At 41.8% G+C, this 25,665-nt stretch overlaps 1 protein-coding gene across 5 annotated transcripts; it reads left to right on the top strand.

The window, feature by feature from the left end:
- The first annotated feature begins 68 nt into the window (after nucleotides 1-68).
- zmynd8 (zinc finger, MYND-type containing 8) lies at nucleotides 69-22,885 on the top strand. Of its 5 annotated transcripts, none has more exons than XM_058631692.1 (21): nucleotides 69-159; nucleotides 4,705-4,769; nucleotides 5,784-5,935; nucleotides 9,685-9,906; nucleotides 10,989-11,102; nucleotides 12,177-12,242; nucleotides 12,450-12,542; nucleotides 13,394-13,481; nucleotides 16,999-17,054; nucleotides 17,151-17,228; nucleotides 17,322-17,437; nucleotides 17,537-18,042; nucleotides 18,162-18,263; nucleotides 18,434-18,589; nucleotides 18,746-19,252; nucleotides 19,480-19,971; nucleotides 20,116-20,309; nucleotides 20,717-20,797; nucleotides 20,907-20,985; nucleotides 21,081-21,320; nucleotides 22,177-22,885. In XM_058631692.1, the coding sequence occupies exons 1-21, from the start codon at nucleotides 146-148 to the stop codon at nucleotides 22,350-22,352; spliced, it is 3,597 nt and encodes a 1,198-aa protein (XP_058487675.1). In that variant the 5' UTR covers nucleotides 69-145; the 3' UTR covers nucleotides 22,353-22,885. The 5 variants fall into 5 exon arrangements, with proteins under 5 accessions (XP_058487675.1, XP_058487674.1, XP_058487679.1 ...); XM_058631691.1 differs by having other exon boundaries at nucleotides 18,129-18,263; XM_058631695.1 differs by lacking the exon at nucleotides 69-159 and adding an exon at nucleotides 1,927-2,388 and having other exon boundaries at nucleotides 18,129-18,263.
- Nucleotides 22,886-25,665: the final 2,780 nt, after the last annotated feature.

Raw genomic sequence — 25,665 nt, 5'->3', positions numbered from 1 at the left:
CATGGCCAGTCCCAGTGTGCCTTCTATGCGAGCAGTCAGTCAGGCAGCTTGTGTAGCCGTGGCTGTGATCTGAGCAGGGTGAGGGCTGACAGTGCTGTCCTCCATGTTTTAATAAGCATTGACATATCACACAGAGTTTTTAGCCATGCATCCACAGAGGTAAGCCCTATTTTCATTTTTTTATTCACAGATTCTACTCCAGCCACTGTGTGTGATCCATGCCTGAATAATAATACATGTTTGACAGACTGGGGGAGGGGGGAGAGTCTATGTCACCCCTCAGAAGTGGAGCTTAGCATGGTGCACTACAGTAGGCTGCACCTGGTAACTGTCTGGACATGCACAGCAGGGGGCCTCAGGTCAGGTTAAAGGTCACTGTGCTGTATATTCATAGAATACTGACTGAGAAAACATACCTTTATCTTAGTTTCCATGTGGGGGGGGTTCTGTGGCTTCTTATGGCCTGTGCTGTCAAAATGGCAGGCTTATTATTGAGGGGAAGGAGAAGCAGGGAGCAGCAGAGGAATTCCCGGATGCTAAAGTGTCAGCACAATTAATTTAGGCCTCAAACTGGCATGAGCGTGCGAGAAGACCACAGTGTTAAACACACATGACATGGCAATGAACTACAGACTGTTCAACCGCCTAGTTGCCCCATTTTCCTTCACTTCAATCCAATTTCTAGTTCACCTGCCCCCTTTTTTTTCCTGGATAAATAAGATTGTGCTTTTCACGACCATACTCCTGTAAGCTGGTCATCTTCCCTGGCTTTTTAAAATACCAATCATCTCCTCCCTAAATATGCTTGAGCTTATTTCTCAGAGGATTGGGGGAATTCCTGTGTGCCTGTGTTGTGTTCTGCTGCAGTGTCAGCCATGTTAGAGAGCTTCCCCTTTCTGTCCCTCTGCTCCAAGCACACTGGCTATTTGTATGTAAGAGAGGACAGAGGACGGAGGAAGGGAAAAGTTCTGCATGTCAATCTCCTCTGTGTGAAGTCAACAACATTAGATTGTATGTGTAGTGATGATTATCTGCATTCATGAGTCAGGAAATAATATTTAATTCACTAAATGATTGTGTCTGTTTGGCAGGTTGGCACTAATTTTACTACATTTGCTAGATTTCAGGGTGTGTGTGTGTGTGTGTGTGTTGTACATTTGTCATTGTAAGTGGACAGGAAGTAGTTCCCCTCATTCCCCCCCAGTAATGTGTTTAATCCTCTCAGTCCACTGAGGAATGGTGCAGGGACACTTCACTCACATGCTTCGTTCTAGTTTGCCCTTTGTCCTTAAACGACCACCAGATAAGTGTTTTTGTACTACTTATAATTGTGTAGTGGCTCGTTGAAAATCGATATTTTAAGTTCTTTATCCTGACACAAAGTGTACGCTCACTCTCCTGCACCAAATTCCACAGAGAAGATCACAGGGACACAGGAGCTGCCGGTCTGCTACTGCCACCTCCAAATAATGACTTTCAAAGTAGTTTAGTAAATAACCCAAGTTTAAACAAGCCTTTCTGCACCAGTGGCTTTTAACTGTGTGCATGTTTGATAATGATTTCCTTTTTATTTTAGATTCTCAGTTCCTTAAGATGACGACAGAGGGATGATGAAAGGGTATTTACTTGCAGTTGTTAATTGTGATTATGAGGCCGTAGGCGCTGAAGCAGACTCTGGCAGGAGGGGGGGGGGGGGATGTGGCGTCCACACAATGTGAGAGGCCTTTGACATTTTCAATCCTGTCTTTGTGTCCACTCTTAGGGTCCAGAATGCATATCAACATGCTGGGGCACATAATAAACCACATGTGGTCCTTAACAACACATTTGACTGGTGCCGTGTGTGTTGTGTGTGCGCACACGGTGGAGAGAGAGGGAGAGAGGGAGAGAGAGAGAGAGAGAGAGAGAGAGAGAGAGGGGGAGAGAGTCTTCAAAATGGATGCCACACACATACACTGGCTGAGCGCACAGAGAGGAAGGGAAACTGATCCTCTCTTGGAGAAATATTTGGAGCTGCGTCGTACACATCTGATAAAAGGCAGACGGCCTGTGTGTGTCTGTATCATGTTCTCAGGGAGTGAGGCACTTGATGTTCTGAAGACATTTAGCAACCATGAGGAGCAGTTCTCTCTGCATTGCAGCATTGTGGCTGAGGAGAGCGGGGAGAAGAGAGCCTGTGTGGCACACTGAGGCCGAGCACCCAATCAGGCACCTCCGAGTGGTGCTGGAGCCAATCGGCAGTCTGCAGTTGAGGTTAAAGATTGACAATTGTAAGAGAGAGCAGCAGGGAGAGAAGGCCTTCTGGGAAACCTGGATCCATCTTTTCCATCAACCCCCAACGCCCACAATAATTGAAAAAGATTAAAGAATAGGCTGAAGAATCTATATGTGAGTAAGGACAAAGGTATGCTGTTCATTTCCTACATTGAAGCATGACTGTGATGGCAGTGGTGGGTGTGAAAAGGGCTGTTACAATAGGCTGAACTAGGCTGTTGTTGCTCTGTGGTTTTTTTGATTTAAACATGTTTGTGACAGGACTGGCAGCTGGGATTCTTTTCCTCCTCATCTCTATTCATGTCTCCCTCTTTGCCTCTTGTTGCTGTGTTTCCTGACCAGAGCAGAGCAGGATGTTACTAGGGTAGATTGTCTGAGGCTGCCCAGACAGTTTACGTCGATGAGGAGGCCAATAAAGCCACTGTGCACTGTGTCTGCAGGTTTGCTGTTTCCCTCTGTCATTTCATCCTTGTTGAGTGATGAAGAAGAGGGCGGATTTGAATCCAAATAGCGTTGTTTTCAGTGAATGAAATGATGCTTTGCTCAGGAGTAAGTGAAGTCAAAAATTGAAGGCACCTGGACAGTGAGGATGGTACCTCTGCTGTGGCATCAGAGAAAATGATAAGAATAATAGAATCGACAACCAGGTCCCTGCAAACCAAGGTGAATCACGCTGAAGTGATAACCTGTTTGGCAGATTTTGAATAATACAGTTAAAGGTGTTTCCCAGCACATAACAGAAACTGTGGCTGTGATTGTTCAATCCATTTTGTGTCTTATATTAAGTCATTTCATAAATCATGAATGTGTTTCTTGAGTGTTTAACATGCTATTTACTTGTGGGATGTCAGAAGGTTCCTCCACTAATTATACTGCTCTGAGTTTTCATGTTATCTGTTTACAGAAGCACATTTTTATTTATAATGCCATGATTCAAGCTGCCATTGCTCTGGTCATATTTTGATTTATACAATACAATAATAAGATGCCTTTATGTTCTTCAAGCTACTGATGGTTTCTGTGATGAAATCATGTATTATGTGCCTTCATTTTTCTGCAAATATTTATTTGAATACATTTCTGAAAGATATTCGGTGGAAAAATGCAGCAATTTGCCATCAAAATGTAACAATATGAGATTAGTAATAGAAACGTCCCTCACCTACGCTCTCAGAGTCTATAACACAGCATTTCAATAGATATGTAATAACAATAAAACATTTACAGGTGAGTTACGATGCCTCAGTTACTAGCAGGGCTTGGTAGAAAAACTGACCTTTCCTGTGTAGAGATGCTGTGGACGATCGGGAAATAAGGTCGTCAGGAGCAGTTGTGGTTCTTGTCTGTAAGTGCACATGGACGTCTGTGTGACAGCTTCAAACTGATTTAGGTCAACAACTAAATGGACTGTGTTGGCAGTGAGCGCTTTGTTAAGTTGCTAAAATCTGGTTTTCCTTGTGTTTCTGTTTGAGAGAAGCTGGTTCTGGGCACTTGGGACGCACGTTGTGGGATGTCCCTCATACAAACACAGAAAAAAGTCTGTTTAACTATTCTATACTATAATTCTTCGGGACTATAGTCATTTTTAGATATTTAAAATTCTGATTTTATTTGTATATACAGTAGTGGTTAGCACTCTTGCCTGTGCAGCAAGAAGACCCAGGTTTGAGCCCCGGTTGGAACAAGAGCCTTTCTGCATGGAGTTTGCATGTTCTCCCCGTGTGTGTGCGTGTTTCTCTCGGGTTCTCCGGCTTCCTCCCACAGTCCAAAAACATGTGATGTGGGGATAAGGTGACTTTAGACACTCTAAATTGACCATAGGTGTGAATGTGAGAGTGAATGGTTGTTTGTCACTTTGTGGTCCTGTGATGGACTGGTGAAGTGTCCAGGGTGTGACCCTGTCTGTCGCCCTGTGTCAGCTGAGATTGGCACGGCACCCGCCGTGACTCCCATCAAGTATAAAGTGGTAGAAAATGGATGGACAGATTATCTCAAGGCACTTTACGTGGCAAAACACCTGATAACTATTATAGAGAGACCCCACAGTTCACACAATGATACAGAACCAGACTGTGCAGTTTTACAGATGAGATATGATGTCTCTGTTTTCAGGAGAACTGACCACTGTAGTATGATGAGGAGAATATAATAAGGTGAGGTCAATCTTTTTGAGGAACTATAGTCTGAACATTCACAGTCTTATTTGCTTACACATATTGCTGCAGGTGCACTGTTTCCTGCCTTTTTCAGAAAATGAGGGGCTGGCACTTTAAAAACCCCATAGCCACTAGAGTTGCCCCACCTGAAATATTTGTGTCATGAGGATCGATTTTAAATCCCCCTTTATACCATAATAATATGAGACGTCCTCAGCTTTAGGTTATGTTTGACTAGAAATCATCAAGACAGTGATTGTTTTTCTTGCAATAGTGTGGCAGAGGAAGAAGGAAAAGAAACGGCAACAAAGGAAATGGAGATCTCAACACGATCCAAAGGTAACATATAGTTTCCATATTTGTGCTCATGAAAATATGTTTTCATATTTTATATGACAGAACTGTGCTAAAGTCTCAGGTCACCACCAGCTTCGTTGTTTATGTCATTGGTATTTGTATTGGAATGATGTGACAGAAAGCTGGTCTTACATATTAGCAAAGCTGTCGCAAAAGCATGTGTGGAATAAACCTGGTGTAATAGACCTATATTTGTCACCATGAAATAGTGGGACAAACACAGCTTTTAACAGGAACATTAATTAGGGTTCCACTCCAGGTTTAGGTTTATTTAATGGGTAACTAAACCCCCCTCTTCTGAGGCTAACGTCGCACACTGCTGGATGCTTAGAAAAATGCCAAGAAGTGGGTGCAGAACTGAGTGAGGGAGTGTTGAGTAGTGCAGGGGGCGTGGTCTAGTAGTCAAATCTGACCCGGAGTTGCAGCTGTGTGAGGTGCTCAGTGAGACGAGCACCAACAGACAACAGCTCATGTGTTTATAAAAGGGGGAGGAGTCTGGGACAACAAGCCTCGTGCTGGTTGGACAAGAAAGTGACACAAGAGTGGACCGAGAAAGCTAAAGGCAACATTTGAATGCAGTAACTGGTGTTTGACCAGAGAGGTAGTAGATACACAGATTCTTTTTATCACAACATATGTAATTTCAAAACTTTACACTAAACTGTGACGAATTACACCTGGATCAACAAGTAACACAACTTGGAAAAAAGTGATTTTGGGTTTGTTATACTTTTGGAAAAAGTCAGTTTTAAAACTGCTTACATAATTGAGAAATAATGACTTAAACTGAACTGGTCATTATAAAACAATCCAATGGTGGACTTAGACTTATGCACAGTAATGTATGTTGTGAGCTTCTATGTTTTTCTGGCTTTTCCTGACTGTGAGGTTACAGGAAAAGTCTGTTGTGCCATCTCTTGAATGTTTTCTGCTTTTAGGAGGCCATGGCCCCACGTGCTCTTTCTGGATTGTGTAATCTCTGACCTGTGTGCTTAGTTTCAGAAACAGGGTCAGCGGAGCGGACGGCCCAAAAACGAAAGATGCCAAGTCCCTCTCACTCATCCAATGGTCACTCCTCTGCTGAAACGTCTCCCTCTCCAACGAAAAAGAAGAGGAAACCAGGTGCTGTCAGCAGTAGCAAAGACCAGGTAACGGTCATCGTGATTTCATGAGCTGGAAGTCTCAAAGGAGGAGTTTTATTTTGACTGTAAACCACAAACCCCATTTCCAGAAATGTTAACACACCAAAAAAGTTAGGAGACACGTTTACCACTGGGTCACCTTCTTTTTGCAAAGATACTAGCTGTTGATTTTATGTCCACTCTCAACAGTCCGTGGTGTTCGGTGTGTGATTCCCCTCTTAATAATGTGCCATACATTTTTAATAGGAGATGCATCTGGGCTGCAGACAAGACAGGTCACCCACACACTCAGTATCTATGAAGCTACGCTATAACTTGTACTAAATGAGGCCTGACATTATGTCCTGCTCAAATAGAGTTTATGGTAAATAACTTGATTGGTAGCACATGTCTCAGTATAATTATACATTCACATATTGAGCTTTATTGTCATTGCACGGATGCAATTCTGCTGGTGCAACATTTGCCATACAAACATAGTACTGTATACTTATAGTAATGAAAACTACCTATAAATAAATAACAATTAAAGTTAGAATTAAATAAAGATGAAACAATTGGCATTAGAAAATAAAAACATTCTAGAAGGACACATAATGCAGGCTACAGATTCAATTGCACATTCCCTTATGACCTGCAGCATTTACATACGACACTTTTCCATACGTATAAAATAAACCCACAGCAGTTTCATGTAGCCGTGCTATGATGACTTCTCCCAACATACCAACCCGTGTAGAGCTGAGCCGTGCCGAGCCGTGCTGGAATCAGAATCAGAATCAGAATACTTTATTGATCCCTGGGGGGAAATTCTTGTGTTACAGCTGCTACTATTCAAAGAGCATGAAACAAGGATAGAAATATATATAAGAATAATAAAAAGAAAATGAACATAAACATATGCACAATGTAAAATGTACAATATGTACAGTAGAGATGTACATTATATACAGTATTGGATGGATGAGATGGTTATTATACATAAGTTGGTTATCGCACAGATCCCAACACGTATGTCAAACATTAAGAGAGGGAGGAGTTATATATGCAAATAGGCACTGATGTTCCTCCATACATTATACATGCTGGATTTAGCATGGAGCTTTCATTGATAACAGTCTGGATGGTCTTATTCCTCTGATGTTTGTTCTTCCCCATAAACAAGTTGATTTGACTTGAGCATGTTTGACAGAACATGTTTCCACAGTCTTTTTGTCCATCTCAGATGAGTTTGGGCCCAATTCAGCAATGTCTTTGTGTAATACAGTCTCAGGTTATTTTTCCAAAGTCCTCCCAGGCCCATGTGGACATGTCCATATGTCACAAAATACTGCCTGAAGCCTCCACGTTCACACACATGCAGTAGCGGTTTCCACCCATGACCTTTAAGCACTGAGATTTACCCTGACTACATTCATCTTTTCACAGTGTTACGTAGTGTAGATGGTGAAAGACCTTCATTATTTTGGCATGAAATGGTGAGCCATGACTCACGTGTTACCACTGGTCACTCATTGTCTACCGCTTTATCCTCCACATGAGGCTCGTGGAGCGGTCGGAGCTAATCCTTGCCGACATAGTGAGTGGAAGGGTAAACATATAGAGACAATCAGCTCACATTCACACCTATGGTCAATGGATAGAATAATTAGATTGTCCAATTAACCTCTGCATGTTATTTGACTGTGGAAGGAAACCGATGCACATATGAGAACATGCAAACTGTGGAAAGTGGAGATGACCTTTTTGCTGTGAGGCAACATTGCTAGCCATAGTTGCACCATGTGGCCCATCTGTTATGAACGTTTGAACGTTTTTCAGTGTGATACATTACATTACATGTCATTTAGCAGACACTTTTATCCAAAGCAACTTACAATAAGTGCATTTCAACAATTGTTGTTGTTCAGACAGTATGTTTGCAAAATAAAATTAGCTTTGTCAAAACCACAGTATGAAAACCCTCAACATCTTTTCTTTGTCCTTTTTATCTGTGAATAAAAATAATAAAGGATCGAGTCCAATAATTCAAATTATTGGATTATATTAGTAATATTCCTATTAAAATCATTTGAATTATTACATGTGTAGTTTAAACACGTTTATTATCCAATTATCCATGTGCTTGTGTGCATCTGTGCAGCGGCATGACTCACTCCTCCGGAGGAGCCGAGTGAACCAGAGCATGCTGCTGTGACACGAAATAAGATTTGAACTATTTGAGAGAGGAAATGTGTGTTGATCAGTGTTAACATTGTTACTGCACGGTGCCCTGTCTGCATTAGTTTATCGGATTTGTATCATCACACATTCTCTTGTGATACAAAGGTAGAGGTCCTGTATGTCTAACCCTGTTTGAGCTCTGTCAGACCTCTGCCTTTGTTTCATTCTGGATTACTACACACACACACACACACATTGACTTCCATTCATTTGGACAGCCTAACCAAAGTGTCATCCCTTACCTTAACCATAACCATTTAGTGCCTAACCTTAACCTTAACCTAACCACAATTAAAATCTGAATTTAACCCGTTCTCTTAGAAATGAGGATCTTACTCATTAGTCCCCATGAGGACTAAGGGCAGTGTTTATGCCAGAAAATGTCCTAAAGAGGAAAGAGAGTGTCAAGTATTTATTTATTTATTTATTTATTTATTTAGTCAGTTCTCCTCGTGTGTGTGTTGGTTTTCTCCAGGTTCTCCAGTTTCCTCACACAGTCCTAACACATGTAATATGGGGATTAGGTCAGTTGGACACTTCACTCACACAAGTGAGAGTGAATGGTTGAAGGGTTGTTTGTCTGTCCAGGCTGTGACTCCTTGTTCTCGCTTGTTTTCTGTCTAAGACTTTCAAGGCATGATTATAAAGAGCCTCTAGGGGCTTAACTACAGGCAGTCAGTCCATAGGATCATTGAATTTAGAAACCCCAAAGCACAGACAAACAGAGCAGTTTCTTATCCTTAGGTTATCTTTAACTGTTTGGCAGATCTAGTGTGACCCAGTCTTACACTGAATAAAGGAATGATTCTCTTTAACCTGGAGTGGAACCCTCATATTAATGTTAGTTTGACGTTAGTTTGACGTTAGTTTGACGTTAGTTTACTGTTAAACCTGTGTTTGTTCTGCTGTTTCATGTTGACAAATATCTGCTGTGAAAAACAATGTGTTACACCGAGTTTATTCAACACATGCGAGCATTACATACATGCCAATGACACAAAAACAACAAAGCTGGTGGTGCCTTGACACTTTTGCACAATTCAAGGCAATTCTTTTTTGATTGAACTGATTAACTGAAAAACTTTGAAGTTGCAGGGTATCTATAAATGCATAGAAATGTGCTTGAAAGTGTCATTTTTGTCATGGTATGTTTAATGGAACCTTATTAAAGCTAAGAAGCCATGAGCGAGCAATACATTTAGTTCCAGTCCAGCGTCTGCGTCAGTGTGTGTGTCCAAAAGACAGCACAGTATCATGGTAAAACATGCTGGCTTTATCCATTGCCAGCATTTTTGTCGAACAGAGTTTTTAGATGTGGCTGATTAAAGACCCACTGAGAAATCATTCCTTCATTCTCGCTCATGTGTTTTCACACTTCCATGACAAGCTGCGACGTGCTCATAAAGCAGCATTCAGCAGAGGCACACCGTCTTCGTCAGTGTTGGTGTATACTGCATGTCTGCTTGGCTATTCCAGTCTCTGGCCTGATGCTGATCCTCCCAAACTTTGTGTTTCTTTTGCCTGCATTTCAGTCAGAACTAAGACATGGTCCCTTTTACTATGTGAAGCAGCCAGCACTCACCACAGACCCTGTTGATGTTGTACCGCAGGACGGAAGGAATGACTTCTACTGCTGGCTGTGCCACCGCGAGGGTCAGGTGCTCTGCTGTGAGCTCTGCCCGAGGGTGTACCACGCCAAGTGCCTCAAACTACCAGCCGAGCCCGAGGGCGACTGGTTCTGTCCGGAGTGTGAGGTATACTCTTCCAGGAATGTGCATAGTGCCTGCGTGTTAGGAACATGGGGTCAAAAACGGTCTCATTAAAGGTCCAATATGCAATACTTGAGGTTAGCAAGGCAGCTTTATTTGTATTGTATAGCATAGTTTTATACATGGGGACAATTAAAAAAACACACAATTTTACACAATTATTATATAACTACTATAAAATAGAGTACAGAAAAACAGAACATAACATATGATAAAAACAATAATTGTCTTTAAGATTATTCAATAATGTGCAGTGCAGCCACAAATTCAAATTCAAAGTGCTTTAAAGAGCTCAGTCATATATGAGAAAAGAAACATTTTCACCTAATGATCACAGTTGAGCTGGTAAGTCAGACCAAATAAAAAGTGATTGTGGCTGCTTTATGTTTAGGAAGCTGTCATCATGTAGTCGAGGTAGAGACAGTGGACTGTGGACTTTAAATACCTGGGGTCAAGCATCCAAAACAATGGACAGTGCAAAAGAGAGGTGAAGAGGACGAGTGTCAGGTCTGATCTATAGATACAAGTAAAGCTAAAGATATTGGCTGAGATACTTGTGTCTATAGAGTTGTGCTGTCCTTCTGAAATGGAGCAGAGAGATTAAGAGATTCACTGCAGCCGTCAGCTGTTTCTGCATGAGCCCTCCAACTGATCCTGAAGGAGAATCATATTCACACATTTAAACAATACTCTGCTCTTTTGTAGGGAATTAACATACATTTAACTTTGAGACTATACCAGGGCATCATCATGAGCGAGTAGAGGGATTATTTTTCCAGATTATTTTCTGCATTGATTCATTTCAATTCATTTTAGAATATGACGGGCAGTGTCAAAATGTGTTTGTCTCACAACCCCATTTAAACACAGGGTCTAGCATTTTTATACTATTTTATGCTATACTATACTTTACATTTTGTTTCCTTATATCTCCTGAGGCAGAATGTTGCATATTGGACCTTTAATCTCGGATCTACACAGCGAAACATGTCAACATTAATTTATTCTGTGCAACAAAGGGATGTAAACAATCTGTTCAACCATTTTTCCCTCTTGATGTCTTTTAGAAAATAACTGTTGCCGAGTGCATAGAGACTCAGAGCAAAGCCATGATGATGCTAACTATAGACCAGCTGTCTTACCTTCTAAAGTTTGCCCTTCAGAAGATGAAACAACCAGGTGTAAGTATTCTGGGCCCTCTGCCTCTCTAGGAAATCCATACCACCAAACTGAGTCTCCAGTATTGTTCAGTTAGCGTTATGGCAGATGGGTTACTCTCTTCATTTCCACTTAAATTCTGTCTTAACTAATTATATATTCTGAGTTGTTGCTTGATTTTTTTTTAGATTGCCTACGTCACAAACATACATGCTTTTTCTGATCATTGTATTCCCATCAGTTGTGCTAGATGCTCTGATCTGCATCCTAAAGGATAAAACTAGGGATGCACCGATACAGATACCAGTGTCAGGTATTGGGTCCGATGCTGCTCTTGTGTCCTTGTATTTTTATTTGTACTGTAATTTGTACTGCCCTGATACTGCTGCACCCGATACCACCTTACATATCTTCAAGTGAGCTGAGCAGGTGAGCGGCAATAAGTGTCGCAATGCCAGCAGTCTGTAAATACTCTAAGATAAGTAATGAGGACAAAAGTAGAGCAGACTGTAACCTGTGCTCTGCTGGACTGTCAAGAGGAGGAGGAGAGAAGGAGCTCCTTCAACACAAGTCATTTGATAAAACAACAAAACAACCAACAAAGGATTTGACACTAAATATTAAGTATAAATTATTTTAATCTAATTTAAGTCTTTCTGCTCCTACACTTTTGCTCACCTAAGACTGTGGTGTTCCATTACACCTTATCTCGTTGTAAATACCTGGAAATAAAAGCTCAAATGTTTTACAGCAAACATAAAGGAATTGTCCTCACTCTTCCAACACTTTTGGAGGAGACTGTTAATGTTTAAAGAGCGGCAATAGTATCTAATGTTGTATTTTTGCTGTAATGTATTATTAAGTACTCAAATCTAAGTGAGTGTATTTGGAAAAAAGTGGTATCGGTGCATCCTTAGCTAAAACATCTGTCCGGCTTACATATTCTATAACTGATATGCATGTGCAAACGATGTCTAATAACAGAGCTAACAATCACAGTCGATGTGCTATTATGGTCCTGTCATGGCTGGAAACCATGAAAGTAAACATGCCAGCTGGTGGTGAGGATACAGCTACCCCCTCTCACTCTCTTTCAGGATCATCCCCGCTTGTCATCTCGCTCCCCCCATGCAGCTTCCACGCAGAGAAAGACTTTTAATTGGGTAATCTATTACAACACTAACAAGAGCCTGTCATGATTTTCTCCTCCATTGTTTTTTTCCCCCTCCTTTTGTTTTTAGCAGCTCTTAGTGTTTTCAGTAGTAGCATAGCGGTAGCATGTGGATGTACCGTAGAGGGGGAAAGTTGTGTTGTTGTTGTTTGTGCCATCACTCTTTTTGTAACATACATATTTCTGCTCAATATTGTAGACTGAACCCTTCCAGAAACCTGTCTCTCTGGAACAGCATCCAGATTATGCAGAGTACATTTTCCATGCGATGGATCTTTGCACACTTGAGAAGGTAAAAAAAACAAAAAAAACAACAGGATGTCACATATTTACTGAATATGAGCGACGTCAGCCACTTTCAGACATGAACTCCAGGTAATAATCTAATCTCCCCAACAACCATTAGGGAGAAGCAATATGCATCCATTTTTCAATACTAAATATTTTACATGAGTCCATTTTTGTGCTCTTTACAAAGTAAACAACAGAAAAGAAACTGGATACTAATAGTGCCATCTTTAATATATTTCACTGCCCTTCATCATCCCTATACCATCTTCTTAGACTGCACTACATTTTTACTCTTGATTTCCTCACTCAATGCGTTCCACAGAATCACCCCGTAAACTGATATGCACACGTGTTCACGAGTGGTGCCAGAACAGTCACAAATCTGCATTTCTCACAGATGACATGGCAGCACATGTACATGCAGTGGCTCAGCATCTCTCCGAAATTTCCTTGCATTCTTTTAGAATGACAATAAAGAATCTTGATCTTGAATACGTGGCAAATGACGTAGCCAGTGCACTGGAGGACGAGGGTCAAACCAGACTCATGCTGAGGTTTCATGCCTTTTAAGCCTTTCACACAAGGATTTCTACATTTCATAAGTCATTAGCCAAGACTGTCCTGTGGTTTGTTCCCCACATGTTATCCAGTGTTAAGCAGATTTGGTCACTTTTAATAGACAAAGTCCTCATCTTGGATTTGGGAATCAAGACCTGCAGTGTAAATGCAGCATCATAGGCAGCTGCATAATCTACAGAGAATCTCCAGATTTTGGTCCATGTCTGAACGCAGCTGAAGGGAAATTGAAAAATATGACAGATGAACAGATGTCTTTTCTTTCCTGTTTTGTAGAATATCAAAAAGAAAATGTATGGCTGCACTGAGGCCTTCCTGGCTGATGCAAAATGGATTTTGCACAACTGTATAATATATAACGGAGGTATGTTGCATATTCTGTGTATTATAGTATTAGATTAGATTAGATTAGATTAGATTAGATTAGACTTCCACCAAGGCTGCTCAGTTCCTATATTCACCTCAATCTAATCATATATAAACCTTCTGAAGATGTAGGTTATAGATCAAGAAAGATGAGAAATGGGCTACTGGAACAAGACATAGTTGGACAAGGGTGGAAAACATGGAACTGTTGGAATGCTACTATATGAGCAACCCCAGAGAGAAGGGATACATGCAGCGAATGTGGGACCAATGGTTACTTCGAAACCCACGATCAAGGCTAACACGAAACAGCTGAGATCGATGAGATACAACAATGCTACGGCAAGAGGGCGCCAGGACGACAGGTCAGCGGGGGGATGCCACCATCACCCCCACATCAGAGATTGGGTACCAAGCCCCAACAAATACCAACAGCCTCAGTACAATCCCCGACACATATCAAAGCTGACTTGTAAAGTATCTTCACAAGCACCTGCTCGTGGATGTGAATGCTGCACTAACAACAATCCATATGGGAGACCAATAAACTGATACACAGTACAGCAACAGTAATCCTAGAAATGCTTGGATACAAGATGGGCTCAAACCATAACAGACAGCATCCACCATGGAGAATACGGTTAGAGGCCAAGATAAGGGCAACACTGAGAGAAGTTAGCCAGCTAGCAGAGCTAGAGAAAGGCAACATGGTGAATAAAGGGAAGTAAACCAAGCTCTCCATACCTGAAGCACTCGAAACTGCCAAACAGAGACAACAGAGCATTGGCCACCCGGTTGAAGAGATACACCAAGGGGCAGAGGCCAGGAGAATAAACAAGCTGTTCTTGATATGATATGATCCATGCCTACTGGCTGAAGAAACTAACAGCACTCCATGAACACCTAGCAGCACAGATGAACCAGCTGCTAAGCGATGGGTCCCACCCAGAGTGGTCGACCCAGGGCAGGACGGTCCTAACCCTGAAGGACCCTCAGAAGGGACCCATCCCATCCAACTACCGGCCAATAACCTGTCTCTCCACAACATGGAATGCTCTGTCAGGCATCATTGCGGCTAAGATGAGTAAGCACGTAGCTCAATACATGAGCGAGGCTCAGAAGGGAATTGGTAGCAACACCAGAGGAGCCAAGCACCAGCTGGTCCAACAGTCGCCCGAGACTGTAAAAGCAGACAGACCAACCTGTGCACTGCCTGGATTGACTACAAGAAAGCTTATGACTCAATGCCCCACACGTGGATACTGGAATGTCTGGAACTGTATAGGATCAACAGGAACCTAAGGGCCTTCATCCAGAACTCCATGGGAATGTGGAAGACAAGCCTAGAGACCGACTAAAAGCCAATTGCCCAAGTCAACATCAAATGCGGCATATACCAAGGAGATGCACTATCACCACTGCTGTTCTGCATAGGCCTGAACCCCCTCAGTCAGATCATCACAAGTGGAGCAACATTTAGCCACCTGCTCTACATGGACGACATCAAGTTGTATGCCAGGAATGAGCGAGAAATCGACTCCACACCACCAGGATCTACAGCAACATAGGGATGTCATTCGGATTGGACAAGTGTGGCCGGATGGTCTCAAAGAGAGGCAAGATTATCAGAACTGAAGGGGTTGACCTACCAGAGGGCAACATAGGCGATATCCAAGACAGCTACAAGTACCTTGGTATCCCACAGGCCAATGGAAACCATGAGGAAGCCGCAAGGAAGTCAACCACAACCAAATACCTCCAGAGAGTAAGGCAGGTTCTGAAAAGTCAGCTGAATGGAACAAGATCCAAGCCATCAACATGTACGCACTACTAGTAATCAGATACCCCGCTGGGATCATAAGCTGGCCAAAGGAGGAGATAGAAGCCACACATATCAAGACAAGAAAGCTCCTCACCATGCACGGAGGGTTTCACCCCAAATCCGGAACCCTGAGACTGTAAGCTAAGTGGAAAGAGGGAGGCCGAGGACTAGTGAGCATCAAGACCACTATCCAGGATGAAACATCAAAAATCCAAGAGTACATCAGGAAATGGTCACAAAGGAACTGCTGAAACCTACAGAAACCCGATAAGAGTGCAGAGGAAGAGGAACAACCTGGAGGGACAAGCCCCTACATGGCTCGTACCACCACCAAATTGAAGAATTGGCTGATATCGAGAAGACCTACCAATGGCTGGAAAAGGCTGGACTTAGAGACAGCACAGAGGCACTGATCATGGCAGCACAAGAACAGGCCCTAGGTACAAGTGCCATAGAGGCCAAGATCTACAAGGTGCAGACTATGCAAAGATGCCCATGAGACAGTCCAGCACATAGTAGCAGGGTGTAAGATGCTAGCCGGGTCAGCGTACATGGAGAGACACAACCAAGTGGCTGGAATAGTGTACAGGAACATCTGTACCCAGTATGGACTAGAAGTACCCAAATCCCAATGGGCTGCACCACAGAAGGTGGCTGAGAACAACAGGGCCAAGGTGCTGTGGGACTTCAGCTTCCAGACTGACAAACAGGTCCTGGCTAACCAACCAGACATAGTGGTGGTAGACAAAGAGCAGAAGAAGGCAGTGGTGATAGATGTGGCCATACCAGCAGATGCCAACATCAGAAAGAAGGAACAAGAAAAGGTTGAAAAGTACCAAGGGTTGAAAGAACAGCTGGAGCAGATGTGGAAGGTCAAGGCGAGCGTGGTCCCCGTGGTAGTAGGAGCACTCGGGGCAGTGACCCCCAAACTGGGGGAGTGGCTCCAACAGATCCCAGGAACAACATCAGAAGCCTCAGTCCAGAAGAGCGCAGTCCTAGGAACAGCTAAGATACTACGCAGAACCCTCAAACTCCCAGCTTGAGGACCCGAGCTTGAGGATGACACAGATACCACTATGATTTATATACATATATATGTATATATATATACATATATATGTATATATGTATATGTGTGTATATATATGTATGTATATATATACATATATGTGTGTATATATAAACATATATGTGTATATATATATATATTTATATATGTGTGTATGTATGTATATATATATATATATACACACACATATGTGTACACTTGTGTTAATTTCTCAAGTGATTCTACTCTCAGACAGGTGTGAGAAAAAAATATAACCTCCTCAGCAGAGATCTAACCACTTTCAGACAGTAATGTCTATCAAGATTTAAAGAAAGTTCTACTGTTGAAAGTTGTAAATGTACATTTAAAATGAGCCTGCATTTACTTGATTAAGTTAGATATTTCTTCTTAAAATTAGAATGCAAAACCTTTTCTTTTGAGACAAAAAACAGACAGTTTTCCAGAAACAATGCTTTTTTAACATTCTAGAACATACATTTTTGCAGTGTAATAAGTATACAGTGTGTTTTCACTGGTAAAATATATTATGGCAGGACTCGCTCAGGTCAGTTAACAATGGTGTTGAATTATCACAGTCTAGTCTTTGTATAAACAGAATAACTCTGTGTTATGTCTCTATTTCAGGCAATCACAAACTCACAGCTACAGCTAAGGTTATTGTCAAAATCTGTGAACATGAGGTACGTATGTTGTCTGTATGAGCAATATTTTATAAATGAACAATTATTATAATTAAGCCTAAATTGATTTGCAGTTTTCTGATTTCTTCTTTCCAGATGAACGAGATTGAAGTTTGTCCTGAGTGTTATCTGTCTGCTTGCCAGAAGAGAGACAACTGGTTTTGTGAGCCTTGCGTAAGCTAGTAAAGCAACTTGACTTTATGTCTTACACTTTTAGATCAGTGGAATACATTTGCTCAGTGTCAGTGTGTTACTGTATGTCTGCAGAGTAACCCTCACCCTCTTGTGTGGGCCAAACTGAAAGGATTTCCATTCTGGCCCGCTAAAGCTCTGCGAGACAAAGATGGACAGGTGGATGCTCGTTTCTTCGGTCAACATGACAGGTGTCAGCACTTTGTGTTTCAGTTATATGCATATTCTTTACAACATTTCGAGTTCTCTGTGTAACACTGAACTTGTGGTCTGGATGTTGTATCCCTCAGGGCATGGGTTCCCTTAAACAACTGCTACCTTATGTCAAAAGAGATTCCATTCTCTGTGAAGAAGACCAAAAGCATCTTCAACAGTGCCATGCAAGAGATGGAGGTCTATGTGGAGAACATGAGGAAGAAGTATGGCGTGTTTAACTACGCCCCCTTCAGGACACCCTACACCCCCGACAACAACTTCCAGATGCTGCTGGGTTCCTCCAACCCCTCGTCCACTCCAGCCAAACCTGAGAAACAGGAGAAAATCAAGCTGAGTTTTGATATGACAGCTTCACCCAAGATTCCTGTGGCAAGGACCATGTTGCCTGGGACTGGGGTTGGAGTGGGAGGTGGAACTGTTAGTTGTCGGCTTCCTCTCAGTGACATGCCTCGCTCCCCCATGAGCACTAACTCCTCTGCCCACACTGGGTCAGATGGAGAGCAGGAGACAGCGGACAAGGCACAGGCAAAAACCCCCAACAGTCAGCACAGTGCAGGAGAAGAGTCCATGGACTGTACAGGTATTCAACCATACGCATTCTCGTATAATTATAAGCACATTATGTCAAATAGAAGACTTATTTTAACTGTAAATATCTCTGAATAGCATCACCTGTCCATTCTCACCTTGGTCCTGCAGGCAGTTCATTGGACAGCCCCAAACCATTCCATGCTCAAGCTCCAACCATCCCCAAGAAGGAGAAGACACCACAGACAGGAAGCATTCTGAACCTCAATTTAGGTGAATCTTTATATCTCTGACAAGTATGTAATATGCCTTATCTATCCATCCACGTATATATGTAATATATGTACTGTATATGTATTCTCTCCCCTGATGAACTCCTTGAGTGTTTGACTTTTCTTTTTTTTTCAATTTATGTATAAAACGATGTCGTTCTTGTGTTCCAGATAGGAGCAAAGCCGAAATGGACCTAAAAGAGCTTAGTGAAACAGTTCAGCAGAAACAAGGAACCACGCCAGTCCTCACATCTCCAAAAAGACAGATTAAGAGCCGTTTTCAGCTGAATTTGGACAAAACCATTGAAAGTTGCAAAGCACAGCTGGGTAGACAATTCAATGTATTTCTCTTTTACCAGTTAGTGTTCAGCAGTATCGATGTCTTCTTTGAAAGTCCAAAGATATTTATTATATTTATTATATTGAACAAAACCTTTGGCCGTGCGTCCGTTATGATATCCTGCCTCTTCCTTTGCTTTGCAGGTATAGATGAGATCTCTGTGGATGTGTACAAAGGTGTGGAACAAAGTGACTCCGATGAGTCTGATAAATCCGACTCGAGTGACAGTGAGTATGCCAGTGATGACGAGCAAAAGACCAAGGATGGCCAGGACGCAGCCTCCAAGGAGGACACCCCCAAAAGTAAAGTCAAAGAGCAGTCTTCCTCAAGCAAAGATAAGGAGGGTAAAACTGACACGCTCGTGGCATCCAAGTGTGACGACACTATGACAACAACAACATCAGATGCTCCGGCTCAAGAGAAAATAAGCATGGATTCAGAAAAAGAGAGTCCAGAGAAGACCAAAGCACTTCAAACATTACCTCATCCTGAGGAGAAGATGCAGTTGAGAGAAGAGTCAATGCAGCCTGTGCCCGTGGATGATTCTGACTCGGAGAGGGAGCTGGTTATTGACCTAGGAGAGGAACAAGGACGCAAAGACAGGAAGAGGAGCAGGAAAGACACCACCACTGTGAAAGAGGCACCTGCAGGTAAACCCGAGTTCTCTGCTGCTGAACCCATGAGAAATATTTAAACACTATGAGCAATGGGGCTGGGGTACAATTGAGCAAGGTACCCAATCCCCATTGCTCAGTGATAATTGGACACTTTTATTGACTTCAGCCAGGGGGGAGGGGCTTTACAAACAGAACTGGTAAATACTTAAGGTATGTACTTAAGGTACTTTTGTCACTTTTTGTCCTTGTTCTTCTTGTAGGCAAAGCCCTGACCCCTTCTCAAAACAGTACTGCACTCTCCATCCCCTCTACTGTTTCCACACAGTCCCCAATGGCCATTTCTGTCACCATGGTCCCCTTCACAGCTCCCTCTCCTGCAACCATAAGCCTTGCAGCCATGTCCAGTGCCACAGCTTCTCCCCCTTCTTCCTCCTCCTCCTCCTCTTCAGCCTCTACCACCCCAGCGTTGAAGAAACAGCGTCCTCTGCTGCCGAGGGAGACCGTGCCAGTGGTGCAGAGAGCTGTGGTGTGGAATCCCACTGCCAAGTTTCAGACATCCTCACAAAAGTGGCACATGCAGAAGGTGCAACAACAAAACCAACAACTTGTGGCAAGCACCCAAAGTCAGGTGACATCACCCAGGCAAAGCCAGGGACAAGTGCTGAGCCAGACACAGGCTGGGAACGCCTCAACAGCCGTGTCCTCATCTTCAGCACAAAGCACACGCTATCAGACCAGACAGGCTGCCAAAGGTGGATAACATGGTTGTAGTCTGACAGGCACACAGATGTTTGAGATATACTCAAACATCTGTTATAAACGTCAACTCCACAACAGTCATTTTATGTGTGAATTCTGCCTTGATGATGATGATGATAATTATTCTTGTATTCTAGCTGTTCAACAAAAAGACACTCTCAGCACAAACACATCTGCTGTCACCCTGGTATCCAGTAGTCCAGCTTCTGTTGCCATGGTGGCAGCATCAAGTCTGAGCACAGCTGCTTCATCATCGCCAGTGGCGACAGACCAGTATATCCCCACCGTCTCTGCAGATGTGGCTGCAGACATTGCCAAGTACACAAATAAGGTGAGTATACTCGTTGGTCTTTATGACCGACAGGTCCTAAAAGTCTGAAATACATTCAAAAACACTGGGCTGTTTAAAAATACAGTGCTGTATGGTTAAAGTACAGAAATGTTAAAGCTACAGTAGGCAGGATAGCCAGAGAAACTGATGGGGTGTAGGTGCTTGTATGAGATACTGACACAAAGCAGTGGTCAATGTCTCTATTTAGCCTATCAAATTACACAACGTGTAGGCTGTCATAAGCATGTAGACTAGAGGAGCTGGGGATTTATGGTAAATGGTCTGTATTTATATTTCTAGACTTTCTAGTCTCGATGACCAATCAGAGCTGCTTTAAACTACAGTTTTGCCATTCACCCATTCAAAAGTCAAGTCAAGTCATGTTTTTTATTATGGTCTTTTTCTAGATAGTGGATGCGATCAAAGGTACAATGACCGAAATCTACAATGACCTTTCTAAGAGCACTTCAGGAAACACAATAGCAGAGGTAGGAATTAACTCTTGACCCTTCAGACAGATTATAAAGGATTTAATAAGAACTGCTCTGCATGTGAGACACATGACGAACCCACAGTGTTTGCATGCTTCCCCTACAGATAAGACGATTGAGAATTGAAATAGAAAAACTACAGTGGCTGCATCAACAAGAGTTGTCCGAGATGAAGCACAATCTCGGTGAGACTAGAAGAAATCCAAAAGGTCCATATGTAAAACTGTCTTAGCAGTGCCAACAGAGTGGTGATTTCTTGTGTTTGCTTGTTTCAATGTAGAGCTGACAATGGCAGAGATGAGGCAGAGTCTGGAGCAGGAGAGAGAGAGGTTGGTAACTGAGGTGAAGAAACAGATGGAGCTGGAGAAGCAACAAGCAGTGGATGAGACAAAGAAGAAACAGTGGTGTGCAAGCTGCAGGAAAGAAGCCATCTTCTACTGTTGCTGGAACACCAGCTATTGTGATTACCCCTGTCAGCAAGCTCACTGGCCTGAACACATGAAGTCCTGCACTCAGTCAGGTAACAGCCTGTGCTCTACTCTCAATTAGGACTGGGCCATTATGGCACAATATTATCACAATATTCTTATATACAGTATATCACATCACAGTATAAATCAAATCAATATTTCTTTACGGCTGGGCCTTATGGCTTATACATAATATCTGGATATTCTTAGGTTATATCCTGTTATTTCTTATATATGTGCATATAAAGCTGCTCACAGGTTGTTTCTTTGGACTTTTGAAAGGTTTTCTGTTGAGATGTTTGTGCTTCTCAAAGGACAGTTACAATACTCTGTAAATACACTAGCTTAAAATGCAGTTATTACCTTTCATTTCAGACAAGACCTGGTTTATTTCTTTGGCTTAATGTCAAATGAAGGATATTTATGTGTGTTTGAAACAATTCAATTGACTATAAATATGGTGAAATTTTGCTACAACAAATAATTAGGCTTAATAATTATTATTTCTCTCTCTCTCTACACATATACAAATATACATATATGTGTATGTATACATATATAATATTTAATATTTTGTGTATTTCACAATTGTATTTAACATAATAAATGTGATGATTATTGAAGCCTTGAAAAACAGGAAAAGTTATCACAGATCATGATATGATGATAACCAAAATCTAAGGCCATATCTTGTCGTCTCATGTCATGATAGAGGTATAATATCCATGTATTGACCAGCCCTAGCTTTACCATGCTGTTGATAAACAATTAACAGCATTGACAGTCTTGAATTTTATTTTTACTCTGTCTGATGATCTCCATTCTGATCGTCTCCATTCCTTTGCCTGCCTAATATTGACATTTTCATAGATGTAATGCATTTGCACGTCTTTGTTCTGTTCGTAGCCACAGCTCCACAGCAGGAACCTGAGGCTGAGTCGACATCAGACCTGCCAAACAAAGGGTTAGGGCAGACTAACAGTGGCCCAAACCCTCTCAGAGACATGCCCGTCTCTGCACCTTCAGATAAAGACTGCGACTTGGAAAAATGTGCTGACAGTGTCTCTGTCACTTTGTCATAACCCACTTCGCCATACTTGAAAATGTAAATGCATATGTTTTGGGGGGGTTTTCACTACACGGATATGTACAAGTACATCGTTCTGTTCAAGTGGTTGTTAAAGGAGTAATCTAAAGTATTTTTATTTATACATTTGTCTGCCTTTCAGGGCTCACACACTGACCCCACCTCTATGATCTTTGAAAAAAAAATGTAGAAACAGGACTAGCGGCAGAGTTAATAACCAGTAGAGGGGGCAGTTTAAAATATACACTGCATATGAATGCACTTTGTTGCAGACTACAGACAGCTGTCAGTATCTATCAGAGCATGCTTGAGTGTCACCAAACATACACACAGTGTAAAGGACAACAATATAACCATTTAAAACTGCAAAAATGTAACCTATGTTTAAGGACCACTTCAGTTTTAGAGTAGATGACTGTTGACAGAAATGTCTGTACCTTTAATTTTGTGTTCTATAATAATTTATTTGTTATTCTATTGTTGCCTGCTGTATATTGCAAAGAAAAATATAAAAAATATTTAAATGAGCTGTTTTTTATGAATATACTGCACTCTGATTAGCTTTGAAGCAGTCTGTTAGCAAAGGATTATAGGATTGACTGTGTCCTGGTGCGGTTTCTTGAGAAAAATCAACTAAGTTTTTTTTTTATCTTGATACATCAGCTATTTGTTGCAGCAAAAATAATAAAGAGTTGAAGCCGTGACTTCCGGTTATGGCGCGCCGCTGACAAGTCGCAGTGAACTTGGCTCTGCACTAACTTTCTGAAAAATACTTGCAATATCGAGTAATGGCTCAAATATAGTATCCATTTCATTTAAAAAAAACCTGTAGAGAGTACTATGCCTTTAGGAAACGCTAAACCAGGACAGTAAACATCCAAGTCGTCGTCGCAAAAGAGCACGGATGCTAACATAGCCACGAGCTGTGGTAGCAACGCTGCTAATGCTAATGAAGAAGTGGCAGCAGACGTGCCTACAAACAGCGACATAATGGGTGCCATTCACGCACTGAAAGGAGACATCGCTCAACAATCAACTGACATGATGGAGGCAATTAAAGATGTTAAAGGAGAGCTGCTGTCTCACTGCAGGAGAATAGGAGAGGCGGAGGAGAGAATTTCGCTGGCGGAGGGAGACGCAGCAGCCCTCCAACAAAAAGTTGAGCAGCTGGAGGAAAAAGTGGGACCGTTAACTAGTAAAATCCAAGACCAAGAAGACCGAGCAAGAGGGAGAGGTTGGTCACTGAGGTGAAGAAACAGACGGAGCTGGAGAAGCAACAAGCAGTGGATGAGACAAAGAAGAAACAGTGGTGTGCAAGCTGCAGGAAAGAAGCCATCTTCTACTGTTGCTGGAACACCAGCTATTGTGATTACCCCTGTCAGCAAGCTCACTGGCATGAACACATGAAGTCCTGCACTCATCATGTAACAGCCTGTGCTCCACTCTCAATTAGGACTGGGCCATTATGGAAAAAAATCTTATCACAATATTCTTATATACAGTATATCACATCACAGTATAAATCAAATCAATATTTCTTTACGGCTGGGCCTTATGGCTTATAAATAATATCTGGATATTCTTACGCTATATCCTGTTATTTCTTATATATGTGCATATGAAGCTGCTCACAGGTTGTTTCTTTGGGCTCATGAAAGGTTTTCTGTTTAGATGTTTGTGCTTCTCAAAGGACAGTTACAATACTCTGTAAATACACTAGCTTAAAATGCAGTTATTACCTTTCATTTCAGACAAGACCTGGTTTATTTCTTTGGCTTAATGTCAAATGAAGGATATTTATGTGTGTTTGAAACAATTCAATTGACTATAAATATGGTGAAATTTTGCTACAACAAATAATAATAATTATTTCTCTCTCTCTCTACACATACATATACATATATGTGTATGTATACATATATAATATTTAATATTTTGTGTATTTCACAATTGTATTTAACATAATAAATATGATTATTATTGAAGCCTTGAAAAACAGGAGAAGTTATCACAGATCATGATATGATGATATCCAAAATCTAAGGCCATATCTTGTCGTCTCATGTCACGATTAAGGTATAATATCCATGTATTGCCCAGCCCTAGCTTCACCATGCTGTTGATAAACAGTATTGACAGTCTTGAATTTTCTTTTTACTCTGTCTGAACATCTCCATTCCTTTGCCTGTCTGTATAATCAACACTACTGACACTAATATTGACATTTTCATAGATGTAATGCATTTGCACGTCTTTGTTCTGTTCGTAGCCACAGCTCCACAGCAGGAACCTGAGGCTGAGTCGACATCAGACCTGCCAAACAAAGGGTTAGGGCAGACTAACAGTGGCCCAAACCCTCACAGAGACATGCCCGTCTCTGCACCTTCAGATAAAGACTGCGACTTGGAAAAATGTGCCGAAGGTGTCTCTGTCACTTACACATGCAGCCAGTAATGGGCCTGGGTGGATCAGACCCATTACCAAAGATCCAAAGAAACTATCAGATACAAAAATGAAATGTTAGAAAGGGATAAATATAAACCTGATTTATTAACTTGAACCATTGTTAACCATTGAAACGAGTGGTCGGACACCTAGGGAATGTAATTGGTGTTGATTAGGGTCACAGACAAGCTAGTGATTGGTTTTTCAGTGTTAATGACACAACGTTGCTTAACGTTACTTAAAAAGAGTTGAGGAAGAAGATACACAGCCAACCCTGGCGCCTCCATCCAACGAGCTGACCCAGCCCAGTTCAGACACATTAGCTCAGAAGAAAGTGTCCGGCAGCCCCCGGCAACTTGCTCCACGGTGTCTGTTTCCTCTCCCGGACAGGCTGAATGAATGCACACATGATATCACACATGTCCCGTATCCCTTGTGCATTTATTGCAGCCATTGCGGACAGCTCGTGAATAACGGCTGCTTTCGCGTTTGTTATTCGTGAGTCGTCCATGGTTCTGAAGCTGCAATGACTGATCTGTTGTATCTCAAGAACAGCATGTCAGTTCAAACATTATCTACTCTTTAGGTTTATTGTTGTGTAATAAAATGATTCAGTTCATCACCACTATGTTATAAATAATCTGACACGGTTTACAACACTTGGCCATTCTGCAGGGTCTTCCGATGTGGTCAAACCTGTTGTAGTAGCAGGTGATGCAGCATGATGAGGGGTAGGAGTTGCTGTCTTGCTGGAGGTGGACGTTTCCGAAACTAATGTGACAAAAACAAACAAAAAAAACGGTATATATTTTTACAGGGCATGGTATATGTTATTATTTAAAATAAAATGTATTGATTCATTA

This window comes from Solea solea, chromosome 6 (assembly GCF_958295425.1).
Source record: "Solea solea chromosome 6, fSolSol10.1, whole genome shotgun sequence".
Lineage (NCBI taxonomy): Eukaryota > Metazoa > Chordata > Actinopteri > Pleuronectiformes > Soleidae > Solea > Solea solea.
Note: the sequence above shows the minus strand (reverse complement) of the source record. Positions and strands in the feature narration are given on the sequence as shown.